This window comes from Phoxinus phoxinus, assembly GCF_949152265.1.
Source record: "Phoxinus phoxinus genome assembly, chromosome: 22".
NCBI classification, from domain to species: domain Eukaryota; kingdom Metazoa; phylum Chordata; class Actinopteri; order Cypriniformes; family Leuciscidae; genus Phoxinus; species Phoxinus phoxinus.
In genome coordinates this window covers 21575154-21602937 of record NC_136897.1, presented here as the reverse complement: position 1 = coordinate 21602937, position 27784 = coordinate 21575154, and the positions used below count along the sequence as shown (strand labels likewise).

The following is a 27784-nucleotide window of genomic DNA, read 5'->3' as shown; positions in this document are numbered from 1 at the left end:
CCGTTCTTCTGTTATTACACGTCACTGCATCCAATCATGCAAGGACTTTTATATTTTTATTATATCACTATTATATGTGAGCATGCCATTGTGTTACTGACATAAGGTAATTGAAGCAAGCACATTCAGGGTTATTTATTTATTTATTTAAGGGGACCTATTATGCCCTTTTACAAAGTCTTTATTTTGTTTTTAATGCTTGAGTGTTCAAAAAACACATTATTTTGCAGCACCTCTCTTACCAGTCTGTCAGTAACGGTCTGGGGTGAGTTTCTCAAAAGCATCGTTAGCCAAATATGGTTGCAAGTTCAGTTGAATTGTGTTGATAACAAAGGAACTTGTGACTATAGTTGGTTTCGGGAAACCCCTGTTTAATTCCTGTCTCTATGAAGCTCCACCTTCTGAAAAGCGCAATGTGTTCTGATTGGTCAGCTGGATTGGTGTGTTGTGATTGGTTAACTGCTTTGAGCGTGTTTCGGAAATGTCACGCCCCTTACCATAACTGCGAGTTTTAGTACACTACTAATGCAACTCAACCAGGCATCGCCCCTTTTTTTGTGTATAACTTGGGCGGGAATTATTCAAATGAGGGATATTGTGACATGTTCCTGGAATAAAACTCAAGACTACAATCAAGGCGTTTCAGGGAGTTCAGAAACAGTGCTTTTACTGATATAGAGAATAACTCGAGTCGAGTGAACTTTGTGATTTGTAAATTTGCAGACCTTCTTCAAAGAAAGTTGAAAATGTAAAACGAATTTAAAATAAAAGCATTATAGGACACTTAAAAAATATAACTAAAACTAAAACTGAAACAAAAATAAATTAAACATAAAAAATTATATTGGAAAAATAAATAATAAAAATTATAAAATGAAACAAAATGAACATGAAAATAAAATCTAATTCTAACACTGCTCACTCCAAAATCAATAAATATTTTTTTTATTAAAATAGAAAGAAAATGTGAAAGAACAATTTGTATGAAGAAAATATTATTTTTGTACTAAGATTTTTTTTCCACCACCTTTTCCTCCAAAATGGTTCTTAACATGCATGTTTTGCTTGAGGTTTATTGAGCAAACTTTACTATAAATAACCTTAATGGGTGTATGTTACCCTTTATTGTATTACATTTAAAATTTTTGTTAAATTATATTTTTCATTAATCTTATTTTAAAGACAGTACAACTACAACCATAAGTAAATTAAGTGTATCTACGGTACGTAATTCTATAAATTAAATCAATATTTTTTCAGCATTACAGTAGAGTAAGAATAAAGAATAATGTTTATTTGCATTTAGGAAAAGGATAATTTGATAGGAAATGTGCTTAACTGTCATTCAAACGTCAATATGCAAAAAAAATACTTTAAAAATCCTAACATAACAGCTACATTTTCTTAACATTCTTATATATATATTTTAATTCTGGGGTGAGTTATGACTGATCTTTAACTGTCATTTAAAAGAAAAACTTCCGCCGTGCTCTTAAAATTAGCACCATGTGCTTGGTCTCTATGATGCTATCTTTGGTATAATAGCTACAAATCTGTTTCACTTGCATCACACATGCACGTCCAAAAGGGCAAAAATGAGTGTACCTCCCCAGATCACTCTTTTTCCATTCTTTTACCGTTTCCTCTCACATGCTCATGCCCAGTGAGTCCAACAGAACCCCAGGAAGCACCACCACCATACAGACAACAGAGAGAATGAGCAGATGGTCTGAGAGAATCAGAGAGAGAGAGAGAGAGAGAGAGAGAGAGAGAGAGAGAGAGAGAGAGAGAGAGAGAGAGATGGCAAAAGGAAAGGGGAGGCGTAGGAGCATGCGAGTATGAGGGAATTTTTTTTACTGGCACTCATACAAGCAAAGACCTTATAAACTCATCATTCCGACAGAGTATTTTTAAAACAGTCTAACACCTCTACCATCGCACTGTTTTACCAAACTATTAGCACTCGGATGAAAAAAGAAGTTATACACAGCCAGCCAACATACTGAGCTAAGGAAACTGACCAAAAGAAAGTTTTGCTGCTGACCAAAACCAAACGGTGGCAGAGAAGGACTGTTATCACAATAGCTGCCCTGTCCAGGTCTCGAATAACCTCTACTCTGTGACAACTCTCTCAAGAGATGGAGTATACATTAGCATTAGTACCCCTTCTCTGTAACAGTAAAGCTAATATTAGAGAAATTATCATACGCCTTAACTCATGGCAGTCTGCCAATCATGATAGAAGAACTGATCAATTAAAGTCTCTTAAAAGTTGCTATTGCATGTCCTTGATCCATGTCTTTCCACATAAGTGTACAGGGAAGAAGAATAGCGTTGGCCTAGTCGATGTCCCAAAAGTTGAAGGTTCAATGTGAAAGGGAACTTTACCGATTCAGGGATCATACTCTTTAACTATTGCATCCTTCAGTATATAAGGAGACTTTTCTTGTACCTTGTAAGTGTTCTGCAAGTACCTAAATTTGGTAAATGACAAGCAGCAGTAAAGAATACAAGGTACATGAAATCTTTAATGGACAGTTCACAAAAAACTAAAATAAATCAGTCATTATTTAATCAACCTCATGTTGTTCCACAGATTTATGAGTTCTTCCGTGAAACAAAAAAGGACATTTTGAAGTCTCAAGGTCTTTTGTCCACACAATGAAAGTCAGTGGGGTCCAATCTTTTGTGTTCCACAGAAGAAAAAAGGTCAGGCTACTTACATTTTATTTTTATTTTTATGTGAACTATCACTTTTTGTCTTCAAAATCAATGGTCTGGTTTCACAGACAGGGCTTAGATTACACCAGGATTAGGCCTTAGTTTATTAAGACATCCAAGTAGCTTTTATAAACATTAAAACATTACTGGAGTGCATCTTGAGAGAAAACAATGGCGATGACATATTTTAAGATATGTCAGTGCAAGTAGTTCAGTTAAAACAGCTCAAACATGCATTTTTGTCCAGGACTGGGCTTAAGCCTAGTCTGTGAAACCAGAGGAAAATATGTTATCTTACTGACTTCAAACTACTTATGTTTTTTTATGCGCATTATAATTTTTCACAATTCGCTACTCTCTGTTTTCATGGAATCTGGACTACCAGCTCAATTCTGGCTGAGCCACCACTTGATGTGGTTTACTCAACTGTGCACACACAGTATCGAAAGGCAACTTCATCTCTCTCCTTGTTTTTTTCGCTCCACACTGCAAGGCTCCATTAAAGCTCATATGCTGACATCAGCAGCCCCCCTCCACACTCACACAGGCACTCAAACAGTCACTTGCACACTCCGCCAATCCCAACCAGCGGGAAACCACGCACACCCACGCAGCCGCAGGCCTCTGAACACAGACCTGCACACGTAACACATGCTTACACATGGATATGAAAACACATGCACATCAGGCCTGGCTCCACAGGGGGAACAATGCGAGCCTTGCCCCCCTTGGCAACCACCTCCCTCTTTATTGGGTACAGTACTGTGGTAGTACCATGGTACTTTAAACTCATGGTTTAAAAATACTCCCAAAATGTTCTATAGAAAATGTAAAAGAGTGGGGTACAATCTCCTTAATATTATAGGAATAATATTAAAGAATATTTATAAACCACTTTAAGTGGGAAAAATGTCTACATTAGCTTTGCTGAACAGTGCCGGCTCATCCAAAAAGAAGTTAAGCCCACAAATGTTTCAAATGGTAACAACATGGTGCTTTGATATACCACAATGCTGAATTTATCTCATTTACATGCTACATTAAACAATACCATGGTATTAGAAATGGTATTTCTCCTAAAATCCAAACCAAAGGGTACTAAAGTACTTAAAAAAAAAAAAAACTAGAGAAACCGGGAGCTGGGACTGTTGCTCAGCTTCTCAAAATGTTCTACAACCAATGATAAATAGCTAAATGTATAAAAAGTAGCGTTTGAATATTAATCATTACATCCTTTGTGCTTAATTATAATGATTTGGATGAATAATTAACTTACATTATAGAGATGTCTAGAAGGAATGGAGGCAGCATCAAGCAGGGGCCAGTGAAGGAGCCATCACTAACCTATAACATACAAATCTGTACCTGTTCCCAGGGGCCCTCGTATCTGGGTTTAGTAAAGGATATGGCCATTCGGTGATCTTTTTGGCGTATTTTCGAATTAGGTTGTCTTCACTGAAGAGAAACAGAGAGCGGTTGACCGTCAGGCAGTTCTGTCGGACCGGGATCGGGTTGTAGAGAGCCATGGTCCGGGCTCTCTGGGCCATCGATTGCTTGTACATCCTCTGGGCCCCTGGCGGGCCGCCCTGCCTGCTGCCGCCGCGGCCGGGTCCCCCCTGACCGGAGCCCCCGCCGCCGTACCTGGCCGGCACTTCGTCTCCGAACCGAGCCATTCTGTAGACACCAAACGCCAATCGTTACGAAGCAGCCGAGAAGGGGGTGAAGTCTCAGGGTGACAACACCACATTACACCCCATCCGCCTCAGCACAGAGCACACAGACATTCAGATCTGATCTTCATGGTTAAGAAATGTCCATCATAAAGCACCAAACAAGATCAGTGGTTGGGGAAATGTGTGTGAGAGCGTGTCAGCGCCAAAAAGGGACTCAGATAACGAGATTGATGGATGGATAGATGGAGTATGTCCTTTCAATGGTGCAATCAGCTCAACAAATAGTCAAACAAATAGTCAAACATGAAGAGATAAAATGTCGACGAATTATCTTCCTCAGGAGGGTGGGATCCACATTTTAAGAAGTATTTCCCGTCTCAGCTCGGTGTGGGTCGTCTTGCCATTTGCAAGGTGTGCATACAGATCCTTTTAGCATAATTGCGTTAATAAATTACATGTAAATTAGCATAAACTATATCAGGTCTAATACGTCTTTCTGATGAGTTGCATTCGTTTTTTTCCACATCCACAAGACGAAAATAGAATAGAAAAATGGTGAAAACCTTTTAATTATTAATTTATTTCTGTGGTATCCGCAATGTTTGGTATACTATGGCAATATGCAGACTCCCCTCCGCCAAACTCTCGAATTTCACTCGCAAATGCAGACAACGGGGCTTCCCCAAAAAAAATCCACACCTCGGTCACATTTGTTGATTTTAGTAATTTAAGTTAATCTGCTTTTTTAGAGCCATATCGGTCCTATATGGTGGGCGTGAGCGCGCGCTGGGAAAACAAAAAACACCATGTCAAGATATAATGATGATCTCTTGCGGTTTCTCCCTCAATTCCTCACTAAAAACAATTATCATCTATACTCCAGAACTCGTAGACAAATCCAAGACGCGAAAAATCTGACGGTGGTCGTTGAAATGAGCATAATCAGTTTTGGAGAGGCGCCGGAGCGCGTGGATTGAAGCTCGAGCTCGCATCTTCTGTGGTAACCGAGAGGAACCAAGAAGCACCCATCGCCTGAAGCCCCCCTAAAATGCTCCGCCTCGGGGTTTTTCTGTCGCCTCAGAGGACGACGACCGATTATTTCGGATTTAAAAGTTTTATTTCTGGCGGAGAAAATTAAACGGAGACGCGGGGTCTCGAGCGCAATCCTCTTCAGATCAGCTGGCGGGTTTAGAGCATCTGATCAATTTAACGCTCGTGCTCAAGCCTTGCAGCACATGACGCGCGTCCCCGTAGCGATTCGCTTATCCTCCAGCTCACTCCTCCTTATGGCCAAGACAAGACTCAACCGAACAGTGCGTGCCATTTTGCTTCTTCTCGCAAACCGTGTGAGACGAGACATTATCCAAAGACGATGGATGGATTCATATCTCTCAATACGTATTGTGTCTGAGTCATACACTTTTCCGGAAGAGGGAGTGTGTACTTGTTGACCAAGTATGGATTTGTGGGGACTTTACAGTGTCCTTATTACACATTAAATGTTACTATAATTAATCCCTACACTGAAAAATGTGCGGTTAAATGAAACAGTGGTTAGATGAAAATTTCAAACATTAGCATTTTGGTAACTGTATTTTCTGTAGGTCATTAAAGTGTATAATATTAATATACAAAAGTTTTGGACCAATTAAAATATGTAAATGTACACATAATAGAGGTGGTGGTACAATGGAATCCACATTTTGTTACAGTAGCATAAAACATAATCAGGAAGCACACACTACACAAAAATAATGTTATAAACATTAACTAAACAATATGAATGCAACATAAAACACTCCAATGGACACTGTTATCAAAAAAGTTTGGGGTCAGTGAGTTTTTTGTTTTTTGCATTTTTACCAAAGATATTTCAAATAATGTATGTTCTTTTCTATTCATCAAATAAAAAAACAACAAATGAATGAATCACAGTTTCCACAAAAATATTAAGCAGCACAACAGTTTTCAACATTGATAATAAATGTCTCTTGAGCAGCAAATCAGCATATTAGAATGATTTCTGAGGGATCATGTGACACTGAAGACTGGAGTAATGATGCTGAAAATTCAGCTTTGGTGTCACAGGAATAAATTACTTTTTAAAATATATTCAACAAAGAAAAGAAACAGTTATTTTAAATTGCAATAATATTTCACAATATCACTGTTTTTCCTGATTTTTTAAATTAAATAAATGCAGGCCTGGTGAACATAAGATATGTCTTTCAAAAAAATATTACCGACCCCAAATGTTTGAATGGCCATGCACAGAATATAACTAATAATATAAATAAATTATTATAACATTTTATAAAAATAAAATATTATAAAAATTAAACAAATGTGATGGACAAATGTGACCAAATTCTGGGAATGTCCCCTTGCCCATAACCTATAAAGCGATTTACTTTTTAGTTATTTTGAATATATAAGTTTAACATGATTGAATGATCTGTAAATGACCAAACCGAAATAAATGAAAATGAAATGAATGAAATGAAACATTTTCTTTTACTGCAAAACTATAGTGTCTTATAAACATTTAAATATTTTACCTAATTTTATGAGGTAAGTTCCGATGTTTTTTACATAGTAAAATTAGTCAAATGAAATGCAATGTCCTTTAAATATATATGTTTAATATGATAATTAGATATTTTTAGCGTATATGGTAGAAAACTTACAGTACAGTTAACCAATAACACGTTTTTACATAACATTGCAATGTGATGCTCTCTCTCTGAACAGACAGTTTGTTAGCCTGAAAAGACACTCAGGAGAGAGTGTGTGTCCTAAAAACACTCTGCTCATATCATGCCCATCTGTCCACCTGGCACCAGCCTCTGAAATGCCTTTGGTTGCTAATTCCCTGGGTTTACTCTCCAGCTAAACTTGCTGAGAAAACGTGTCCGATTTCCATCTGAAGACAGCTGGTGGCATACTAAAGGGCTGTGGACTGAATTTGGAAATGTTCTGTTTGAAGGAATGCGTAATATTTGCTGTGCACAATCTAGATAGGACAGGCGCTCTAGATAAGAACTGTCCGTGGTGCTGAAGCTGCACTACCCGATTTCACTGAAACTGCGCTATCCGTGGTCCTGAAATCAAAGAACAAACTCTGTATCAGAAATAAAGCAGTGCAGGTACAGCATGATTAGTCAGCGCACTTGTTCCGGGAGCTTTCGAGTCAAGCTGCCCATAATAATGCAATAAAAGGGGAGGATTCCCGCTGAGGAGGTGGAGTGGTTGTCCTGGTAGTGGGCGAGCGCGAGTGTCGGTAAGGGGCGTGGATGCGCAGTCTGTAGCGTATCTGCCGGAGCGCCTGGTGTAATGCAACAAAGATGATGAGCCTCCGCGTTGAGAGACATGGTTAATTAAGGCATAATGCATTCGCTTGGGGAGACAATTTGACAAAAGGTTTTATAACACACAGCACAGAGGGGAGAGAGAGAGACAGAAAGAGAAATCACCATTGCAGCACACACTGCACATAGGTGACTATTCACTGCTAGCCTTCAGCAACACATTTTATAATTAATTTCTGAGCTCTTTGTTGTTGTACAGTCCGATTTTTGACATTTGCATCAAAACCAGTTCAAATGCAATAAATAAGGCAGACAATTAAATCAATGTTTATATATCTTGTGTGCATTCTGTGCAGCATGCGTGTGTGTAGATGTAACAGCATGCTATGTGTTCCTGTGTTTCTGGCTGAGCCGTGAGACTGAGTCGTGCTGGGGCCCTGATGTGCACCATTGTCATTCAGACCGCGTTCACACGGAAACCCTGCAGGAAGCACCCAGTGCTCCCCCGCATTCTCTCTCTCTCCCTCTGGCTTGCTTTTTGCTCTCTCTCTCTCTCTCCCCGGCCCGCTCCTCTCCTTATTCGTTCCATCCTTCCACTTCCTCCCTCACTGCGCCCATCTAGCCTCAAGTACAGCAAGAAGCAGAGAGAATGTATCAGAACACATGGGAAAAGGAAGTCGGGAATGCAAATATGAGTGCGTTTGTTTATAATGGTAAGACGTATAACTCTCTAACCACCTGCTCTCTAAGCTCTGGCCCTTCAGGAATATACCGGGTTACCAGATGGTGTTTGGACTGAACATAGCGTGAAGCATGATAACCCTTACATCCATCCACACACAAGCAAGCAGTGTGCATCATATCTAATAGGAAAGCAGACAATTAATTGTTATAAAACAATAAGGTTGGGATGGAGCATTCTGCATTCGCCCTGTCTTCCTACCAAAAAAAGTAATGGATAAATGAATCAAAAGAGTTGGAAGTCATGTTGATGTCGTTTTATATCACTTTTCAGGTGCATTTTCATTTTAAAATGACTGAAATAAGTCAAACAGCATGTAGAGCGCATGAGGATGCACAGAAAATCACCACATGCCAATAACCCATGAGTCTCTGAGCAATAAAGAGCGCGTATGCGGAGACGGAGGGGGGGCTACTATATTTAACCCAGGCTAGCGAGTGCAATAGATTCATCCTCAGCTTTTCTCGGTGTATGGCAGCAGGAGGTGTGTGTAGCCTCTTTACAGGCTGTCTCAAGAGGTTAGAATATGCTTGAGAACTCGCTTACTCTACTGCTCGGTGACTGCAACACATTAGAAAGCACCTCGCTCACCCACAGCAAGAACAAATGCCCCAGCTTGGAGGTGTCAATCAAAGCAATCAGATGTGACAAGACTACACTTGTGGCAATAGATGCTGTCATTATAATCCCAAGAACAAGTTGCTCTTATGAAGTCTTGGAGGAAGAGTCGGAGAAATAGTCGTACTCAAACTTCACTCTGCTCAGTCAGGAGATCTGGGTTTAAGGGACAATGCAACAAAAAAAGTGATCCAAACATGTATTTAGATACTTAAAACTGCATGAATTGGATTCCAGTACAAACACCAACAAACCAAGTCATGAAATACAACTCTTCTTTCTTTTGTGAAGTGTTTGTACTATCTGTCTTTAAAATAAATAAATGGCTATATTATATATTTGTGTGTACAATTGCATACACCTGTGTCCAGTAATCTGCACTTGAGTTTTAAGGCTGAGCCGGTCTTGAGTTCTGTCCAGAAAACGATTCTATACTCAATGATTCATAACCCTAAATAATTCATAGCAGCCATGCATATTAGCCTAGCTCTCATTATTAAACTTTGATCTGTTTAACTCTCTGCAGCATCTCCAAGTGTAAGTATGAGTGTGTGGATGTGTTTTCCTAATACAGCTTTGGGACTGGGAGACCATCTCTTTTGTCATTTTTTCTCTTCCATTAGTCTTCACTCTCCAACTCACTTTTCTGTCACTTCTTTTTTCTTTCTTTAATTCAAATTGCAAAATGTACACACACATACACATCATCACCAACCTGACAATGCATTACCCAGAATTATATCTATGCACTGATGCATGCTGGCCTGTCTTCAATTGGTTAATATTTTATTAGGCAATACATTAAGTACCAAGGTGCTTCAGTACAAAGAAAGGTTCTGCTCTATATACTTCCAAATTATCAGAAATGATCTTTCTGACCTAGAAAACAACTTTTGCTTTATATAGATAAACATAGATAACCCTATTAATATATATTTGTGGGATTGTTGACCCAGAAATGAAAATTGACTCATGTTTTTCCAAACCTGTATGCCTTTCTTTCTTATATGGAACATAAAAGAAGAAACTTAAAAAAAAGTACCTTCTTATATATATTTTTGTATTTTTTTCTTTGTGTTATAGGTTTGAAATAACATGAAATTGAATAAAAAGTGTGAATATAGAATGACAGAACAATCTCTTATAGACACACACATATTATTGTTACACACAAATTTCAATATTTACTAAAACATTATTATAATCAAAAAGTTTTATCTGTTAATATTATTTAATGGACTTGAGCTAACATGAACTAACAATAGATATATTTATATTAACTAACATTAATAAAGGTTACTAAATGTAAAACAAATGTATTGCTCATTGTTAGTTAATGCATTAATGTTAAGTGAGTTCTTACTGTAAAGTTTTATACACATACAGACATTTACACATATGTATTTTTATAGAGTTGTCTAGGTTTATGTAAGTTTTTTGTACATTTTGGCTGAACTTTCCTTTAATACTAAACTTGATTCATTTAAATATTAGTATTAAATATGAATTGTATATTTACTTGTGGTTTGTCTTCTTCTTGAATCAGTCACGTTGTGTGATGATTCTCTCGTATCAGAACAATCTCTTCTCTAGAAACTTAAGCTTAACTAAAACCTTGCCCCTATTGTTTTTGCTGCCTTTCAGATGCTGATATTCCAAAAATAAATGGATATCTGACATTTATTATGTTATATAAATATATTGTCTTTATCTGCATCTTTTTCATGCAGTTCTGAGGCCAATGAGGTTAAATGGATAGATTCTTCAGAGAGAGAGAGAAGGATAGCAGAAGAGGGAGAGTTTATGAGTGTGGGGGGGGGGGGGTGACAGAGAGAGGAATGGGAGAGGATGGGAGAAGAGCCACAGTAATTAGGAGATTGGTCTTTTTTGGCTGTTCTGTGTGTTTGCAGAGGGACTGAGTGTGTATTAATTAATGAACTGATTGATGAGGGGGATGGAGGGAGAGAGCAAGAGGTGGAGAGAGCGAATGGAGGGGTGAGACTGCACTGCTGGCCTCAGCTAATGGCCTAAGACTGTTGTGGAGTAAGCAGTCTGAGGAGGATCAGCACTTACACACACACATACACACACACGCTGAGTGTTTGCACACACTGTATGTGCACAGAAACATCTACAATATAAAGACACTTGCATTTAACCTTCATTTGCATAGGCGAGAATCAGAGGGAGTTGGGGCGGCCCGCTCCCCGCTGAGATAATGGCCCTTCTGACCCTCCGACAACATCCAGGTTGTTTGAAATGATCGTTGAGTCGCTGGGACAGACTGAGCAGTGACCAATGGCCTTATTCTCTCACTGAAGTACAGACGAACTCATTGTCCTGATAGGACATGATCCAAAATCTCCTCTCCAAATGCAAAGCCACATATCGACATAACTGCATTTCTCTTATATTGAGGCAGGATAGTCTTGGTTAATTAAATGTAAATCGTATTCAGTAGCGACGGATCTTTTATTCCGTAATGTACATCCAAGTATAATGGATTCAGAGCCATAACCACAATAGACATTGAGGGGGATATGTCAATCCCCCCCCCCCCCCAACACCCCCCCCCCCCCCCACCCCATAGCCACCCCCCAATATTTGATATTGTTAATGCTGCTCTACTGCTCACTATTATGCACTGCTCTGTTTGTTGTTAGGATGACAAAAAGTTTTCAAAACTACATTTTTAGGCTTGTCTGCTTCATCGGTCTAACAGTGCTCGAATGTCATAAAGGTGGCTAATCAAATCAAAGAAAGGCCTTACAGTTCACAGAAGACGAGTGCGAATTTCAACGCAACGCTTCAGATGTAACAGTGAAAGAGTGTGTGGTAAAATGTAAGAAGCTAAGCATTTAATATTTGACAAACGGTTTTACGTTAAACAACTGACAGTATATCCAGTGACAAACTACTCAACTTTTTTATCAAGTTTCACTGTTTTGAATTTAAATTCATATGCATTTGAATTGAATTGAATATCATTTACATGATTCGTGTAATTCATCATAACTCAGTGTGATGAGAAAATAAATACTTTCAACATTAAACATATGAATAAGATTGTGTGCATATTTTAAAATAAAATATTATTTGCAAATAGTTTAAAAGGATTAGAACTTCTTTTTCTTTATTCCCTTAAATTCATTTGAATCCATTTAAGGGATAGTTCACCCAAAAATGAAATTCTGTCATTAATTACTCACCCTCATATCGTTCCAAACCCGTTAGACTTTCGTTCATCTTCGGAACACAATGAAGATCTTTTTAATGAAATCTGAGAGCTTTCTGTCCCTTTAGTACAATAATGCATTAACATACAATGAGCAATACATTTGTTACAGTATTTATTCATCGCTGTTAACATTAGTTAATAAAAATGCAACTGCTCATTGTAAGTTCGTGTTAGCTACATTAAATAATAGGAACAGGTACAACTTTTGATTTTAATAATGTATTAATAAATGTTGAGATTAAGACATTTCATTTCATGTTGTTAACAAATGTACCCCCATTGTAAATTGTTACCACAACTATTGTTTGCATGGTATTTGCACTGGATTTACGTTGATATGTTGCCAAAATTGACCGCTACAATCCGTGACATGGAATTAGAAAAAAACTTCAGAGGTGTGAACATGAACGCTGAGTCATTCAATCTGTCACCCCTTTTTATTCTTAATCGGTCAAGATATGGCTGGTTAATCAGGCACTGCAAGCAGATGCCACAACTACACCATCTGGACCAAAAAAGAATCTTTTCTTTGATAGTCATTCAAAATTAGCCATGTATTCTTGAAATATATATTTTTGCAAGCAAAATATCCTTAATATTTCATTATGGAGTAGTAGATGATTAGCAATTTTTAACAATGTATCATAACCAAGATGACATAAATGCTAACAATTCATGTGGTACAAAAGGACAGATGAAGAAGTAGACTAATAGACAGAGAGAGGGAAAATGAAAAGAGCATATCACAGGCAGGAAATGATGTTAAAAGCAGAAGGCGTGATCAAAGGTGGATGGGAAGTTATGAGTAAGCAGGAGAGACGGTGAATGAGTCTGGCCAAGAGCGCTGCGACCACGTCAGCCAATCGATCCCTCTTTCCATTTCTCCGACCCTCCTCCCTCCATCCATCCAAGCATCTAGCCAGTGTGCTGAGCGGTCGTTTTTTTCCTGCTACTGCAAATGGCAAATCAGCCCTGATTCATCACTGAGGGCCTTTCAATTAAAGTGAAAACACTTGGCGAGAGAGAGAGGGGGAGGAGTCAAAAGATCTGAGTTAGAGAAAGATGGAAATGGAAAGGGAGGGGAAAAGAGAGAGAAGGAAGTATATTTTCGTGTGTGTGTGTGTTCATTGCATCAGTGTCCTTCCGGCATAAATAAATTGGAGTGCTTCATCTCAACATAAAACCAACACACACACAAAAAAATCCTTAAAAAACTATTTCTTTTTCTCCACCAGTGCACATTATGTCAAGAAAACAAATATTAAACTGAAATTGAATTAAAGTAGCAAACAGGACATAAAATTGGAAAATTAATGTAAGGGAGTCAATTAAAATGAATCTAAATTCAGAAAAGGTAAACTTCATTTTGGATGGATGGATGGATGAAAGATAGATAGATAGATAGATAGATAGATAGATAGATAGATAGATAGATAGATAGATAGATAGATAGATAGATAGATAGATAGATCTATCTAAGAGAAAGAAAGAAAGAAAGAAAGAAAGAAAGAAAGAAAGAAAGAAAGACAGACAGCACAAAAGATAAAATGAGTGTGACAGAGGGAGAGGATTCATAATAAGATACGACCTATTTTCAGTGTCCTTGTTCAGAGAAAGCAAGAACATGAAGCAAGGTGGGGATAAAATAACAGAGCACCCTCATTGTACTACAGTCTGCTGCAAATATGCAAGTACGTAGCACAGATGGATGTGTTTAGCAAGACACTGTATTAAGTACAGTCTTGTGTTTGCATACCATTTTATTTCAGAGGGAGGGAGGGGGGGGGGGGGGGGGGGGGGGGACAGAAAGGGTGTGTGTGCCAGGGATAGAGTGTGTTTGCTTGTTATATGAGCATGAGCTTGTCTTGTGCAGAAGACTACGAAACTCGACTGATGATGAAACGACTAGTTAAGTTTCTTTAACCACACACCCATAAATCAGATTTGATGCCTTTCATAATAAATTGCACTACTACTGACTCACCTATTCTATGTGTCCCATTGAAGAAAGGAAACCATATGGGTTTGAAAGCATGAAAGATTTGGGGTGAACCTTTCTATTAACATTTTCTTTGTATCTATTGCTTTGATATCGTTTTTCGTTTTTGTGTTTGCATTTGCCATCCGCACTCTGCTGAATCTCATTTCCACTCATGCTGTTAGGACAGCGTAAATCACTCTCTCTGAACGTTTCATTGAGAAAAGAGCCGAGCTCAAACTGGCAGCCAGCCAATCAGGGAGAGTGACCCTGAGAAGACATGTGAGCAATGGGACGCATGGCTACTCAGACAAGCTGGAGCACTTAACGGTGACGCTAGTTAGAACTGAACACTGGTGACATGGTGGCTGCTGGGAATACAGCACGTACTGTATATAAACACTGATGCATTTCATCAACCATAAACCTAAGAGCTGCAGTTTTTTTTTGATTACTTAATTCAGTTGATGAGATAATAGTCTAAAATTAAGAGAAATGGAAAAGGCGAAAATGACCAAATAGTGCTTCTGAAAAATGACAGATATAAACAACTGTGGTATTCCACAAGAACCCTTAAAGGGGTGTGGTTCACCCCCCCCCCCCCCCCCCCCCCCCCAAAAAAATCTAAATGTATGCACCGTCATGTTGTTCCAAAACTACTTTTGTGAAAAGCAAAGCGTTTTATTTTGTGCCAATAAAAATGAAAGTCAATAGGGTCCAATGTTGGTCCCAACATACTTCAAAATCTTTTGTATTCTGCCGAAGAAAATGAACATTCTGTCAGTTTGCTCATCCTGATGTCTTTTGAAACCTATATGACCTACAAAAGGAGTCATTTACAACAGAATGTCCGAAATGCTTTCTTACAATGAAAGTGAATGGTGACCACAGCTGCCATGCAAGGTTTTCCGTAAATAACTTTAAGTCAAAGTTAGTACAGTATATGGTTAAAGAGGACTTTGAATATAGTGCACATGTCTTAAAAACATATATATAAATCTTAAAAACTACATTTATGATGCTTTTCTTTTGGTCATTTTGGAGCTTGACAGCATTTGGTCACCATCCACTTTCATTCAATGGAAAACAGCAGCTCAGATATCATGCTAAACGTCTCCTTTTGTGTGAAGGAAATGAGTTATACAGGTTTAAAATGATGAGGGTGAGCCGCTTATTCGCAGCATGAGCGACATGAAATGTTAGTGAAGTCCTTTCTAATGGTGGATCAGGTTTTCGCAGCCTTTTACAGCTTTCACTGCAACTGCACAGTGATCAGAGAGAATTCAGGCACAGCACATGGCAATCATACTGATTAAATCCATTCAATCAAACTGATAGACAGAGCTTGTCAAAATGAGTTGTAACACTACTGCTGTAATGATCATCACTATGGTATGTGTCGAGGCTTAGAGCAAGAGAGTGGGCGAGAGACGAAGAGGAGCGAGTGCTTGAGTGAATCAAGATGGGAGATCCCCTCAGCTGTGGGTGATTACAGGGTGACAAAACAGTAGGTGGGGCTGCAGAAATCTAACAGCACTGTCTGCAGTGCCACCATGTGTCTGATAATGGAAGAGCAGGCTAAACATGTAACCAGGTTTCACAGCTCCCCCTACTGTACAGCTCATGGGAGGAAAGTTTGTGGATTTGAATCATTTACTCAGGAAATGTCTAGCTTAATGCTTTGAGGTTGGCCTCAAACATTGTTTTGTCTCGTCAACAGCCATTAACAATGCCAATTAAATGTATAACTTAATCGAGGCAAATACAATGAGGGTAAAAGTACAGGATGGCTGATGTTAAATTCACAACATCATTGCTGTACATTTTAACAGCAAATGAAAAAAGCATTGTGTATGTTGATAATTACACTAGTCACTAAATTCAAACACTACTTATACACTACACATTTTATATATCATCTACAACATATATATATATATATATATATATATATATATATATATATATATATATATATATATATATATATATATATATATATATATATATATATATATATATATATACAACCGTTCAAAACTTTGGGGTCGATCAAAATAAACAAAAACAGTAATATTGTAAAATATCATTACAATTTAAAATAACTGTTTTCTATTTTCATATATTTCTAAAATGAAATTTATTCCTGTGATGGCAAAGCTGTATTTTCATATATATATATTTTTTCTCTAATAAAATCTTTGTCTGGTTACTTTTTTAATGTCCATCTAATTTTACTTTTAAGATGGCAAAATGCCTCAGGTGAATATGAAAACTTACCACAAAAACAAAAAAACAATGATAATATATATATATATACAAACATATCTGGTTCGCTGTCTTTGTGGGAACTCTCATAGACATAATGGTTTTTATACTGTATAAATTGTATATTCTATCCCCTTACACTAACCTTACCCCTATAATCCTAACATCACAGAAAACATTCTGCATTTTCAAAAAAAGCTTGTTTCCTCATGACACGAGTGAGTCCCCGTGAGTCTGTGCATTCAGGTTGAAGTCCACACACACACACACACACACACACACACACACACACACACACACACACACACACACACACACACACACACACACACACACACACACATCGTTTACACACACACACTTATCGTTTACAGTGCAGTTGAATATTTTGCCCAGGAGAGGGCAGTAACTCTAACATTACAGAAAGGCATGACAGCTTGTTCCTGAAACTGTGTGTGATGTAAATATATCTAACAAATGTATCCATACTGTAATATATCCAAATAATTATATTTTAATTACTTATGGTTTTGAAGTTAAAGCATAAAATCAAATTAAAGCAGATGTGCAATCTGCAAGAATCTAGACAAATTGTGACAGCAAAATATGAACGGAGGGCAATGGAAAGCAATAGATCAATCTCTGAATATGAGAGGGAAGTAAAGCACTGTCATAAAGAATGTTTTATGGCATTATATTCATTGAGAAAATTGCTGTGAGCGTGTTAGTCTCCCAGCACTTCTTTTCTCTCTTTGTCTGACTTGCTAAATGAAAGTGCACTTTTTTGTTAGTAAGAACTGTACAATAGCCAGATTTTTTGGCTTTAACATCCTTTACTACACATACTGTAGTATTATTTGCTAACATAAATATATGACAACGGCTATCTGCAGTTTATTTGACACCTGAACTAAAATAAGCAATACAGTTCAGAGTGACGTGGAAGCTTTTGAAATAAAAGGTACACTGGGTATTAGTTTCGTGTGAAAAAAAACATCTACATGCACTGTAAATAACACTCACATTTACCTTCAGCAGCCTGATTCACAGAGCCCATAAAACATAACCATGTGTGTATTGTGTCATATTTGTTATTCAGGGAAAAAAGGAAGTCTGAATGGGTATCAACAAGGGTCAGACAGTCCAGCCCCCCCCCAGAGCAGATTTTAGCTGACCCTGCTGTGACCTTTGGGCTAGAAGCAGATGGAATGAGCTCACTGGCTGCATTAGCATCTAAATGGCTCAGAGAAACGACAGAGGACAGAGAGATAAAATAAAGTGAGCTCTGCCCTACAGACATGAATAACAAGAGATACACAGAAAGACACACAAACATAGGCAGAATTTGATCTGTTTTCACAACTGAGTCCACTTTCATGAACTACAAAAGATAAACTACACAAGAATATATTTTGAAGAATGTTTCTGAACTGGTTTGTACGCAGCCCCTAAAATGACATGTTGATGGAAAAAAATATGATATGGGAGGAAAAAATATACTTCAATGTTTTTGCGTTCGATCGCAAAAGTTTTGAGCTCCCCGAGAAACTTTGCCTTTGCTCGCAAAACATTCGATTTGTATGAAGGAAGACGTTTGACTATTTTTGTGAACTTTATAACAGTTTTTTATATTGTTATTCTTTACTCCCTACCACATTATGACTCTCCTGTTTCTGCCTACCATACCGGAAAATGATTTAAAGACATTTCTTTAAGCACCAAAATTTCCCTTATTTAGATGGCAAAATGTGATTGAAATTTAAACCGCACAATTATCTACAACAATTGGGATTAGATCGAAAACCAACAATTAAACAATTAATAAATAATTGTGACGGGCCGAATTGTATGGACAAAAAATAAAAATAAATTCTCTTTTTGTGTGTTCTGCAGAAGAAAGAAAGAACAACATGAGGGACAATGACAGAATTAAAATTTTTGGGTGACTATATCCTTTACAACTGAACCTCTGATATGATGGTCATTTGATCAATTCAGTTCAATGTAAGCAGACTCAGACAAACCAAATCAACCCTAGGATCACACTGTCAAACTGTTCTGCTTTCTCTCTCACAAGCACACACAACTAGCTCACCTCTGAGATCTCATAAAGGAAGACAGGATGGCACAAATGCATAATTGAGATGCAGGAGGTGCAGTCTCAGGCTGGGAGAACACTGTGGTTTGACAGGATCCCAGGCTCAATAAATTGCGCCTGAAAACCAGACAGTGAGCTGGTTTACGACACAGATGCCTAAATTGAAGTAATGCATTTGCGCACTATTTGGATCCAGCCAAGTAATTATGTAGAGTAATGAATTTAATGCAGAGACATAGTTGCATGAAAACTGCTGAGGTCTATTTGAAAGTTCAATAACAACAAGAGACCCGTAAGGAATTACGATTTCGCAACCACACCAAGAAAGCGATCAATATACACGCACGCACACAGGCATTGGAGAAACTGGGTCCTAAGGGACGCCTCTGTCTGGAACAGGTCTGCCACGCTTGGCAATCAGCCAGATTGATGCAAGATGAAAAGAAGATAAGAGAAGAAAGTTGGAAAGGGGGACCAAAGGAAAAAGAAAGAAGGGATGGAGGGCAAGATGAAGGTTTAGTTAGAGTGCAAGAGAAGGGAAATGGGAAATAACCTAAGAAAAACAAACAATAGCTCAGTGTTTAAGAGGACACTCAGCTGTCTTGCCGTTTGTTCTCATCGGTCTTAATGCTCAATCTGTCTCCCGGTTCACTCCTCCTCCTGATTACTTCATATTTCATTCTTTTACTTTCCATTTCATAATTTCCTTAGGTGATGTTCATCTATTGATCCATCCATCCTCTCACATGGACTAAATATAGGCTGCAATGTTTCTTTGTTTCTTTCTCATACTGTTTATCAAGGTGGAAACTTTTTATTGACTTCTATTGTTTTTATATAAAGATGATGATATTTGCTATACTCTTTGTCTAACTCTTCCAGAAACCATGTACTACCTCTTCCTTGTACATACATTTGTTATGCCCTTACTAGCTGGTCTTAAAACTAATGCATTTAGTTGTTTAAAAAAAAAAAGACATAATATCGTGATTACTATCACAAGCCTTAAATCTTCCTCTGCATATCGTCTTTTCTGTCAACTGTGCCTGAAAATCAACAATCAACTTTCAATAATTTTTTTCCCCCACAACTGTGATTCATGCACAGGTTTATGCTGCCTCTGCGAATTAAAACTTTTTGTGATATAGGCTAGATGATATAAGGCTCTTCAAATGCGACTTCACTAAAAAACTATTTTTGCCCAGCCAAGCACTAAAGTGTTTTCTCATGAATAAACCATAAAAAATCTCTGATGTTTCATCTTATGACCGGTATCCAGCTGTTAATCTCATCTTATCTTTGTACAATAACTTCTCCTATTATTTACTTTAATTTAAATGTATTTATTCTGTTCTTTCTCAACATTGAGCTCAAATCTACAAGTGCTATGCAAAAGCAAAAAAAAGCAAAATTTTAAGGGAACTGCATCTACGTATGCAATGCATCCACTAAAAATCACATTGATTGGTAAAAAAAAATCAGTTTGCAGATGCAACTTGGTTTGATATTTTGTCATCTAATGCAATGACATTCAAACATTTGAACGGGTCTCTCACCACATTAACATGTCGCACAAGAAAAACAGCCATTCAAAAATATGGGGTCAGTACAATTATTCATTGTAATTTTTTTCAAATAAATTAATCATTCTATTCACCAAGGATGCAATTCAAAAGTGAGAGTAAAGACATTGATTATTTGACAAATAGTTTCTTTGAGCTTTCTATTCATCAAAGAATTCTGAAAACAATTCCTCTAACATATTAAGCAACACAAACTAATTTCATGTTTCTTGAGCACCAAATCAGCATATGAGAATGATTTCTAAAGGAATCATGTGACACTGATGAGTGGAGAAATGATGCTGAAAATTCAGCTTTGTAAGCACAGGAATAAATTACATTTTAAAGTATATAAACATAGGAAACAATTTAAAATTGAAATACTGTTTCATAATATTACTGTTTCTTTACTGTCTATTTAATCAACTTTTTTGCAGCCTTGGTGAGCATATGAGGCTTCTTTTTTTATATTACTAACCCCAAACGTTTGAGCCTTAATGTATTACATAAAAAAAACATCTCAAAAATGTTCTCATATAGGCTAAGGAAAAGAATGATCATAAAATCAATAACGTTTTACCAAGGTCCACTCGATTGGAATTGTATTGCCTCGCCACTGATATAAATCAACAACATGGAAACTATTTGCAGAGGCTAATCAGGAAGTCTCTACATTTGCATCTGTTGGCATCCTCTCAGTCTTTGGGAAAAGGACTGCAGCTGCCCAGATCATTCTAGACGAGTCGACATTGAATCATCAAGCACCCTCACAACTGTAGCATCATATTCCACAAATCATCCCAGTCTCTCTGTCTTAAATCAACGCTTTAATTCATTGCGGCCTTGGAAATGCTAAAAAGGCAATTTTATGGGTGCTAAAAATAGCACAGCTACCCTATTTATGTGGCTTAGGTCTGTCTTGCCAACAGAAACTGTGGAAGCGTCCGCACGAAAGCTGCCCCCTTGTCACACTGCCCGCTGATCTGTCCATACTTGCTGCCAAGTGTCTCTCTCTCTCTCTCTGTGTGTGTGTGTGTGTGTGTGTGTGTGTGTGTGTGTGTGTGTGTGTGTGTGTGTGTGTGTGTGTGTGTGTGTGTGTGTGTGTGTGTGTACAGTCTATATGTAAAATACTCCAAAGCCTGAGGCTCATGTGTTTTGATTTACAGAGCCTCTTATTCTAAACCTAGACCACTAAAATATGAAGTGAAGCAATCTACAGCACAGATAAGGGGGAGGTATGTGGGACACAGATGAAGGTATGGAGAAGAGATGCAATACACAGCTAAGCGACAGCTAAGTGTTTTTTTTATTCTATTTAAGAGGCTGTTTTAATATAGCACTGCTCTAATTGAGAGCGTGTGAGAGACATACCCCGTGTTTATGGAAAACACTGAGCACAAGGCAGTGGCTAAAGAGAAAGAGTGGGAAAGAGAGAAAGAAATATAGTGTATATGCCTTGAGAGAATATGAGGAAAAGGCTTCTAATTTCAGGTTTCATCAGTAAGAATAACCTTCTGTCCCAGTGAGAGTGTATCAGAGCAGTTCATGAAACTATCCTATTATGGTATCTTGCTTTTTATATTATTGTACTAATTGTATAATTAATACAATTTGTATTTTTATACCACTAAAATTGTTTCCAGGTTGATATAATGTTCTCCAGCACAATTTGAAAATGATCCAAAGAGCTTGTGACTCAACGGACACAAGAACATCAAACATCTGACCATCTCCACAAAAGAGTTCACATGGCCAATATCACAAATAGACTTGAATATGAAGATTTTCAGGGTGCTTTCACACCTGCCTCATTTAGTTCGGTTGAATCGCACTAGAGTTCGTTTGGGCTGGTGGGAATGCAGCAATCGCACTCGGGTGCTTAACAAAAGCGGACCAAACAAGCGTCCGCTAAACAACTGCTAAAGAGCTGCGCATTTTTGGACTAAACCAGCTGCCGTAGTCAGCAGCGCTGTGCATTATGGGATGAGGACTAATGTTTGTTGACAGTTTGCACTTTTAGCATGGCAGCTCGCGAACGAACTTGGAGTTGTGAGGAGGTGCGGACGGAGCTTCATAGAAATGTGGTCTGATGACCATATTAGGTCCCAACTTTCACAAACTCACAAGAACAGCGAAATCTTTGCTTTGTTTAGCAAACAGCTCAGGGAAGGGGGGTTTCATGGATTTTGTTGGAATTTTCCCGCACGTTAATTCTGACCAATCGAAGTGCAGTTATGGAAATACGTTCGAGACACATCTGGCCAACGAGTGATGTGGATGTTGTCACGTGACTGCATTTTGGTTCGTTTCATCAACTCGTCAACTGATTCGGACCAGAACAATCAGTGTGGTGTGAAAAGGAACCAAAACGCCTGAAAAATGCTACAAAGCATAATTTTTCGCCCCTGGTCCGGACCAAATGAACCAAACTACAGATGTGAAAGCACCCTCAATGTCTGCAACATACGTGTTGCATAGCTGGAATGAGTTTAGTGGTGTATCCTCTACATGTGAGTGTTTGTTTGTGCATTTCTCTACCACTCTGCTGTGTGACAGACTCCCTGGGCCCATATTTAATTACAGCCTGAGACAAGAAAAGGAAAGTGAGAGAGAGAAGAGAGTGAGGGGAAATGAGTGAAATGAGGTGAGATTGCATTTTCTGTCAGTAACCTGTTATCTCACGTCTCCCCGCTGCTACGGCTGCCAGAATGAGTGGGTGAGCAATGAGAGTGGAAGCCTCCACACCCCTAAAGCGCAACAGAAATCGTGACTGGATTTCACTGCCACTCCGTGTTCATTTTTAAGCAGTCCCACCGTGACGCAAAACACAGAAACAAAGACATACTCTTCTACACACCAGAGACCTGCAGCCGATGACACAAGTTTTTGTGCTAACAACGTCAAGGTAGAAAAGAAAATGTTCTTTCTAACATGAGCTATATTTAGGTAAAATTACTTCCCCCTATTCCCAGCAACAACTATAAATATGTCATTTATAGCAATTCATTGATTCACTGACCATGAGCTGGAAATATATATATGATTTTTGCTATTCTGTTTGGTGCTAGTGCCACAGAAATACATCATCTTGACGGGCTGTCTGGCTGCAATTATAAGACTGACAAGTTTGTGACAAGAAAGTTTCTACTAATCACAACAAAAGAATATAAACAGGCTTTCACTTCACTACTACAAAAACATCTTTGCCAAACATACCTTCACCACACCTGTCTTGCCTTATTAATGATTCCATCTTGGTCTGAGTTTGTTCTCTTTCCATTGCAGATTTCTGTTCCCCATAGAGCTGAAGGTTTCCACATCCACTAACTGCTGTCAGGCACAACCACACACAGGGTCCAAATGAAGTAGGGACCATCACTATGTCCATCAATGTGTCCATCACTGTGGCTCTAACATAAACATCCTCTCCACACACACACACCTTCATGACCTGCCTTTTATTCTCAGAGATATGATAGGAGATGAATTTCTTGAGTGACAGTCTGAGAAGAAATGCTCCCTGAAAGCTTTAGAGGAGGCATGGAAACAAACTAGGTCTAACCAAAACGTTCCAACTCTGGTTTATAAATAATAATAATAATAATAATAATAAAGATGAATGGTGTGGGTGTGTTTCGCCATCGAAATGTGGACCATTGTCGACATTTCATATGAAACAAGGTTATACTGTAGCTAATTTCAATTCATAGGACTAGCATTGACATTAAACTACTTGTGCACAATTACAGTAAACTTAAATGTCATCAGATGACTAAACACGCCAAAACACAAGATTGGTGCTTTTTGATGGACTTTTTTCTAGTACACTTTAAACTAACAAACAAAGTCATCAAACCCAAGAGACATTTAAAAAAAGTAGCATATTATTTAATACTCACTCCCATTGTTTTCGTCGGGCTTGTGGAGTGCTCTGCAATTTATGGGACTGGTGGGCTTTGATGACATCACGGTGGTCCACTAGGCCCCCTCTCCTTCTGACAGGAGGAACCAGAGAATCACTGGGCATCAAAGAGTAAAGTGTCCCATCCATCATCACGGTTTCCCCTCCATTCGTTTTGCTATATTCAAAGGAGTCAACCTGGCATGCTTCATCACTCATGTCATACACAGTATGATAGTAGGTGGGGTTGGCACAAACACTGCTCCCGCTGGTAGGAGGATGACAGCGCAGTTTGTGGCCCTGTGGCTGCACCCTCCCACCCTTCCGCAAGGACGGCGCTCTCTCCATGATGACTGAGCTGTCTGCATACATGGGAGACAGCATGGCTCTATGGGGGGAAAAGTTGAGAGGTGAATGTGTTGCATCCGAAATCGCATTCTTCGCAGAAAATAGTATGTCTGAATTCACAGTACTCATAAAAGAGGAGGCAAAAGTACCCGGATGACCTACTACATCCGGCGAGATTCTGAAGTGCATACGATGGACGCTTTACTATCCCATGAGGCCGCGGGAGAGGATTTATGAATGGCAGTGAAGCGACGTAAACATAACTGGCGCTGGTCACATGATAATGACAACATGGCGAATGTAGAACATCCAGATTACATTCATACTACACACACTCATACTATATAGAACATACTTTTTTAGCGGTCGTAAAGTAATTACTTATTCAAAATAATGACTACTCAAGAGAGTATGCAGTTTCGGACGCAGGCTGTATTGGCAGAAATTATTTTGGCATCATTTAATTAAGAAATTAATTAAAAAATCATTTTTTGAGGAATATGGAAAAAATTCAAGTGAAATTCAAAGAAAAATATATTTTATCTTTTATGGTGAGTATAATGTTGAATTTAAAATATGGGTTTCTATCATTTTACTGATTATATCAGTAAAATTGCATTTTTCTATTTTTTATTGGAAAATACGTATGTTGCGATGTTGTTCATAATGCTTCAAATAAATAAATACTGGAGAATAACTGAAAATTAACATTTTTGTATTTTATACATTCTCTAATTATAGCGGGAGAACTACTTATTCATAAATGTAAATGAGGATAAAACATTTTTTTTTTTTTTTTGAAAAATACTTATGTTGTGATGGTGTTCATGTTGCTGTTAAAAATAGTAATAATATTGACAGCAACCAAAAAACGAAGAAGGACAGTGAAGGGGAAAATAGGTGACATGTTATCAAAAGAGAAAGGGAAGCAGAGGGGAGAAAAAAGCACCAAGGGAGGTTTAATTAAAAAAAGGATGCACAGATGTTTCGAAAAAAATTGGAATAGCCCAACGTCAGGTGAAAATAAATGATGCACTCCAGTACTACGATGTGCTGACGGTGCTTGAAGAATATGTCCACTGTGACACGGGAGGTGGAATAAAGTAATTTAAAGTGACACATACACACTCAACACTTTCAATAACACACACATGCATAAGAAAACAATTGCAGAGCTATAGACGGGAGTTTATGCTTTTGGGATTTCTGGGGCTCTTTGAGATGCAGCAACACGGGCCAATAACACCTCTACACTTCTGTTTCCGAAAGCAAAGCATTGAAAAGGTGTCAAATGCTGTAGTGACCTTCCCCAAAGTACATAGATAAAAAGAAAGGCACAGATGGAGTAAAGCACGGGAAAAGATAAGCACAGTCCAAACTGTGAATGGAATACATTCACACTACAGTCCTTATTGAGGCTGTGCTCTTTGTTGACAGGCGGGATTTGCTGTCAGGCTGTGATTAGGAGGGACACAGCTTGTCTCAATGATCAGACACTAAAGATGGAACTAACTAAATCTGCCTCTTTATTTTTGGCCAATGGAGAGCAAAGCCATTGCAATTAGCATGCCAGCTCCAACAGGGAACATATTCAGTGAGGTGAAGGAGAACCAGAAGACATTCTGAAAGGCCTTCACGCATTTTAAGGTCCCTTCCTGGAGGCTGACAGCATTGTGACATTCATGTTTTTGTATTTTTAGTTAGGAACACATCTCCTCCTCATTTAAAGGGTGTGATGCATTGGCTGCTTCCTGGACAAGACAAAAGAATCATTCTTTGCTTTGTTTGCTAAAGCGACAACACCATAAATCTCACTGTAATGGCGAGGTAAAGCATAAACATATTCACAAAAGGTGGTAATATCCAATTTTGGATGATTTCATTTTCATCATTGTGTGTTACAGCAAGTGGCTGTTGGTGTGGGTTGGTTCTCCATTGCACCAGCCCACAGACAGCCTCACCGTTGTGTGGGTGTGTATGAATACATGCAATTAGGGTGACATTTACAAAGTTCTCCAAAACCACGAAAACTTACCCATAAAAACAATGGCCATGAGAATCCCTACTCAAAGATGTCAAGTATCAAACTCTGGAATACTTGTACTGGATTGAACTAGATTTCCAGTATATTAGGCAATTTACATGGCTGCAAATGAAAAATTAATTGAACTGTTATCAGAAATGGTTGATGAAATTCAGTCTCAGCCAATTATGCTGCTGACATGTGTATTGTTTAATAGAAGGACAAAGGAAAATGTTTGAACATACAATAAAATTATTTGCTGCATTTAGTACCCTTCAGAGCATAAACAATATGCTACCTGCTGAGTGAACACTGGCTGAAAGCCATCACACACCAGCAAAAGGCTGGAGCAGAACATCTAACAAATACAAAAGTCCTGTGTTAAACAAGTCCAAAAAATCACTGCTGTGAAACCATGGTATACTGAATATATAAGGCAGTAAAATCATAGTCCAAGGTAGTTCAAAGAGTATTACCATGGCAAATGACCAATACCATGGTATTTCATGGTACGTTTCAACCAAAGAAAGATTTAATATTCTTCTGTGATGCCCCAGATATTCCAGGTAAAGGTTTATGGTTTAGATAGATAGATAGATAGATAGATAGATAGATAGATAGATAGATAGATAGATAGATAGATAGATAGATCTATAGATAGATAGATAGATAGATAGATAGATAGATAGATAGATAGATAGATAGATAGATAGATAGATAGATAGATAGATAGATAGGCTACTTGTATATGTTACATTATATTAATTTTATATTTTTTAAAGAAAATATAGGCTGTACATTTTAATTATTTGTATGAGAAGAATATTATGCATAATAAATATGTAGGCTATATACAGAAAAATAAGCGATTTTGAACAAAGAAGAGACAAAACACTTTCCACGACACTTACCAAAAAGGTTTGTGTTTTTTCTGAGAAGATCCTGGAATCTGGACCCGTCCGGATCACCTGTAGTTTATAACTGACAAAACTAACAATAAAACTCCACAAACTGAATGGTCCGAGGTCCGTTTTCTCAGAACAGGAGGTCATTTCCATCTTCAAGCGAGGAGCATTCTGTCTTTAAGTATTTTTCTTGGACAAAACAGATAATTTGTATTTTCTCTCAGTGTAATATTGGTATTCCTGTCAGGAGTGACAGCTCTCGAAGGCTCTCGAGAAACGACTCTACGTGGCGCGAGACCCGCATGCACTTGTACGAGGAGTCTCGCGCTCTGTGCGCGTAACGAATACGTGACTGTAATGGCACTGAGTGTCGCGCGGACTAAAACCACGCGTTTTGATTG

At 38.1% G+C, this 27784-nt stretch overlaps 1 protein-coding gene across 1 annotated transcript in view; it reads right to left on the bottom strand.

Annotated features, from left to right (window-relative positions):
- cacna1ab (calcium channel, voltage-dependent, P/Q type, alpha 1A subunit, b) overlaps positions 1–27784 on the bottom strand; it is a 119979-nt gene extending 92195 nt beyond the window's left edge. Inside the window, exons 1-3 of the mRNA XM_079598129.1 lie at positions 27390–27784; positions 24106–24495; positions 4129–4395 (exon numbers count right to left, since the gene is read on the bottom strand). Coding sequence (XP_079454255.1) covers positions 4129–4395; positions 24106–24491 — 653 coding nt within the window. The 5' untranslated portion in view covers positions 24492–24495; positions 27390–27784. The remainder of the gene's footprint in view (positions 1–4128; positions 4396–24105; positions 24496–27389) is intronic.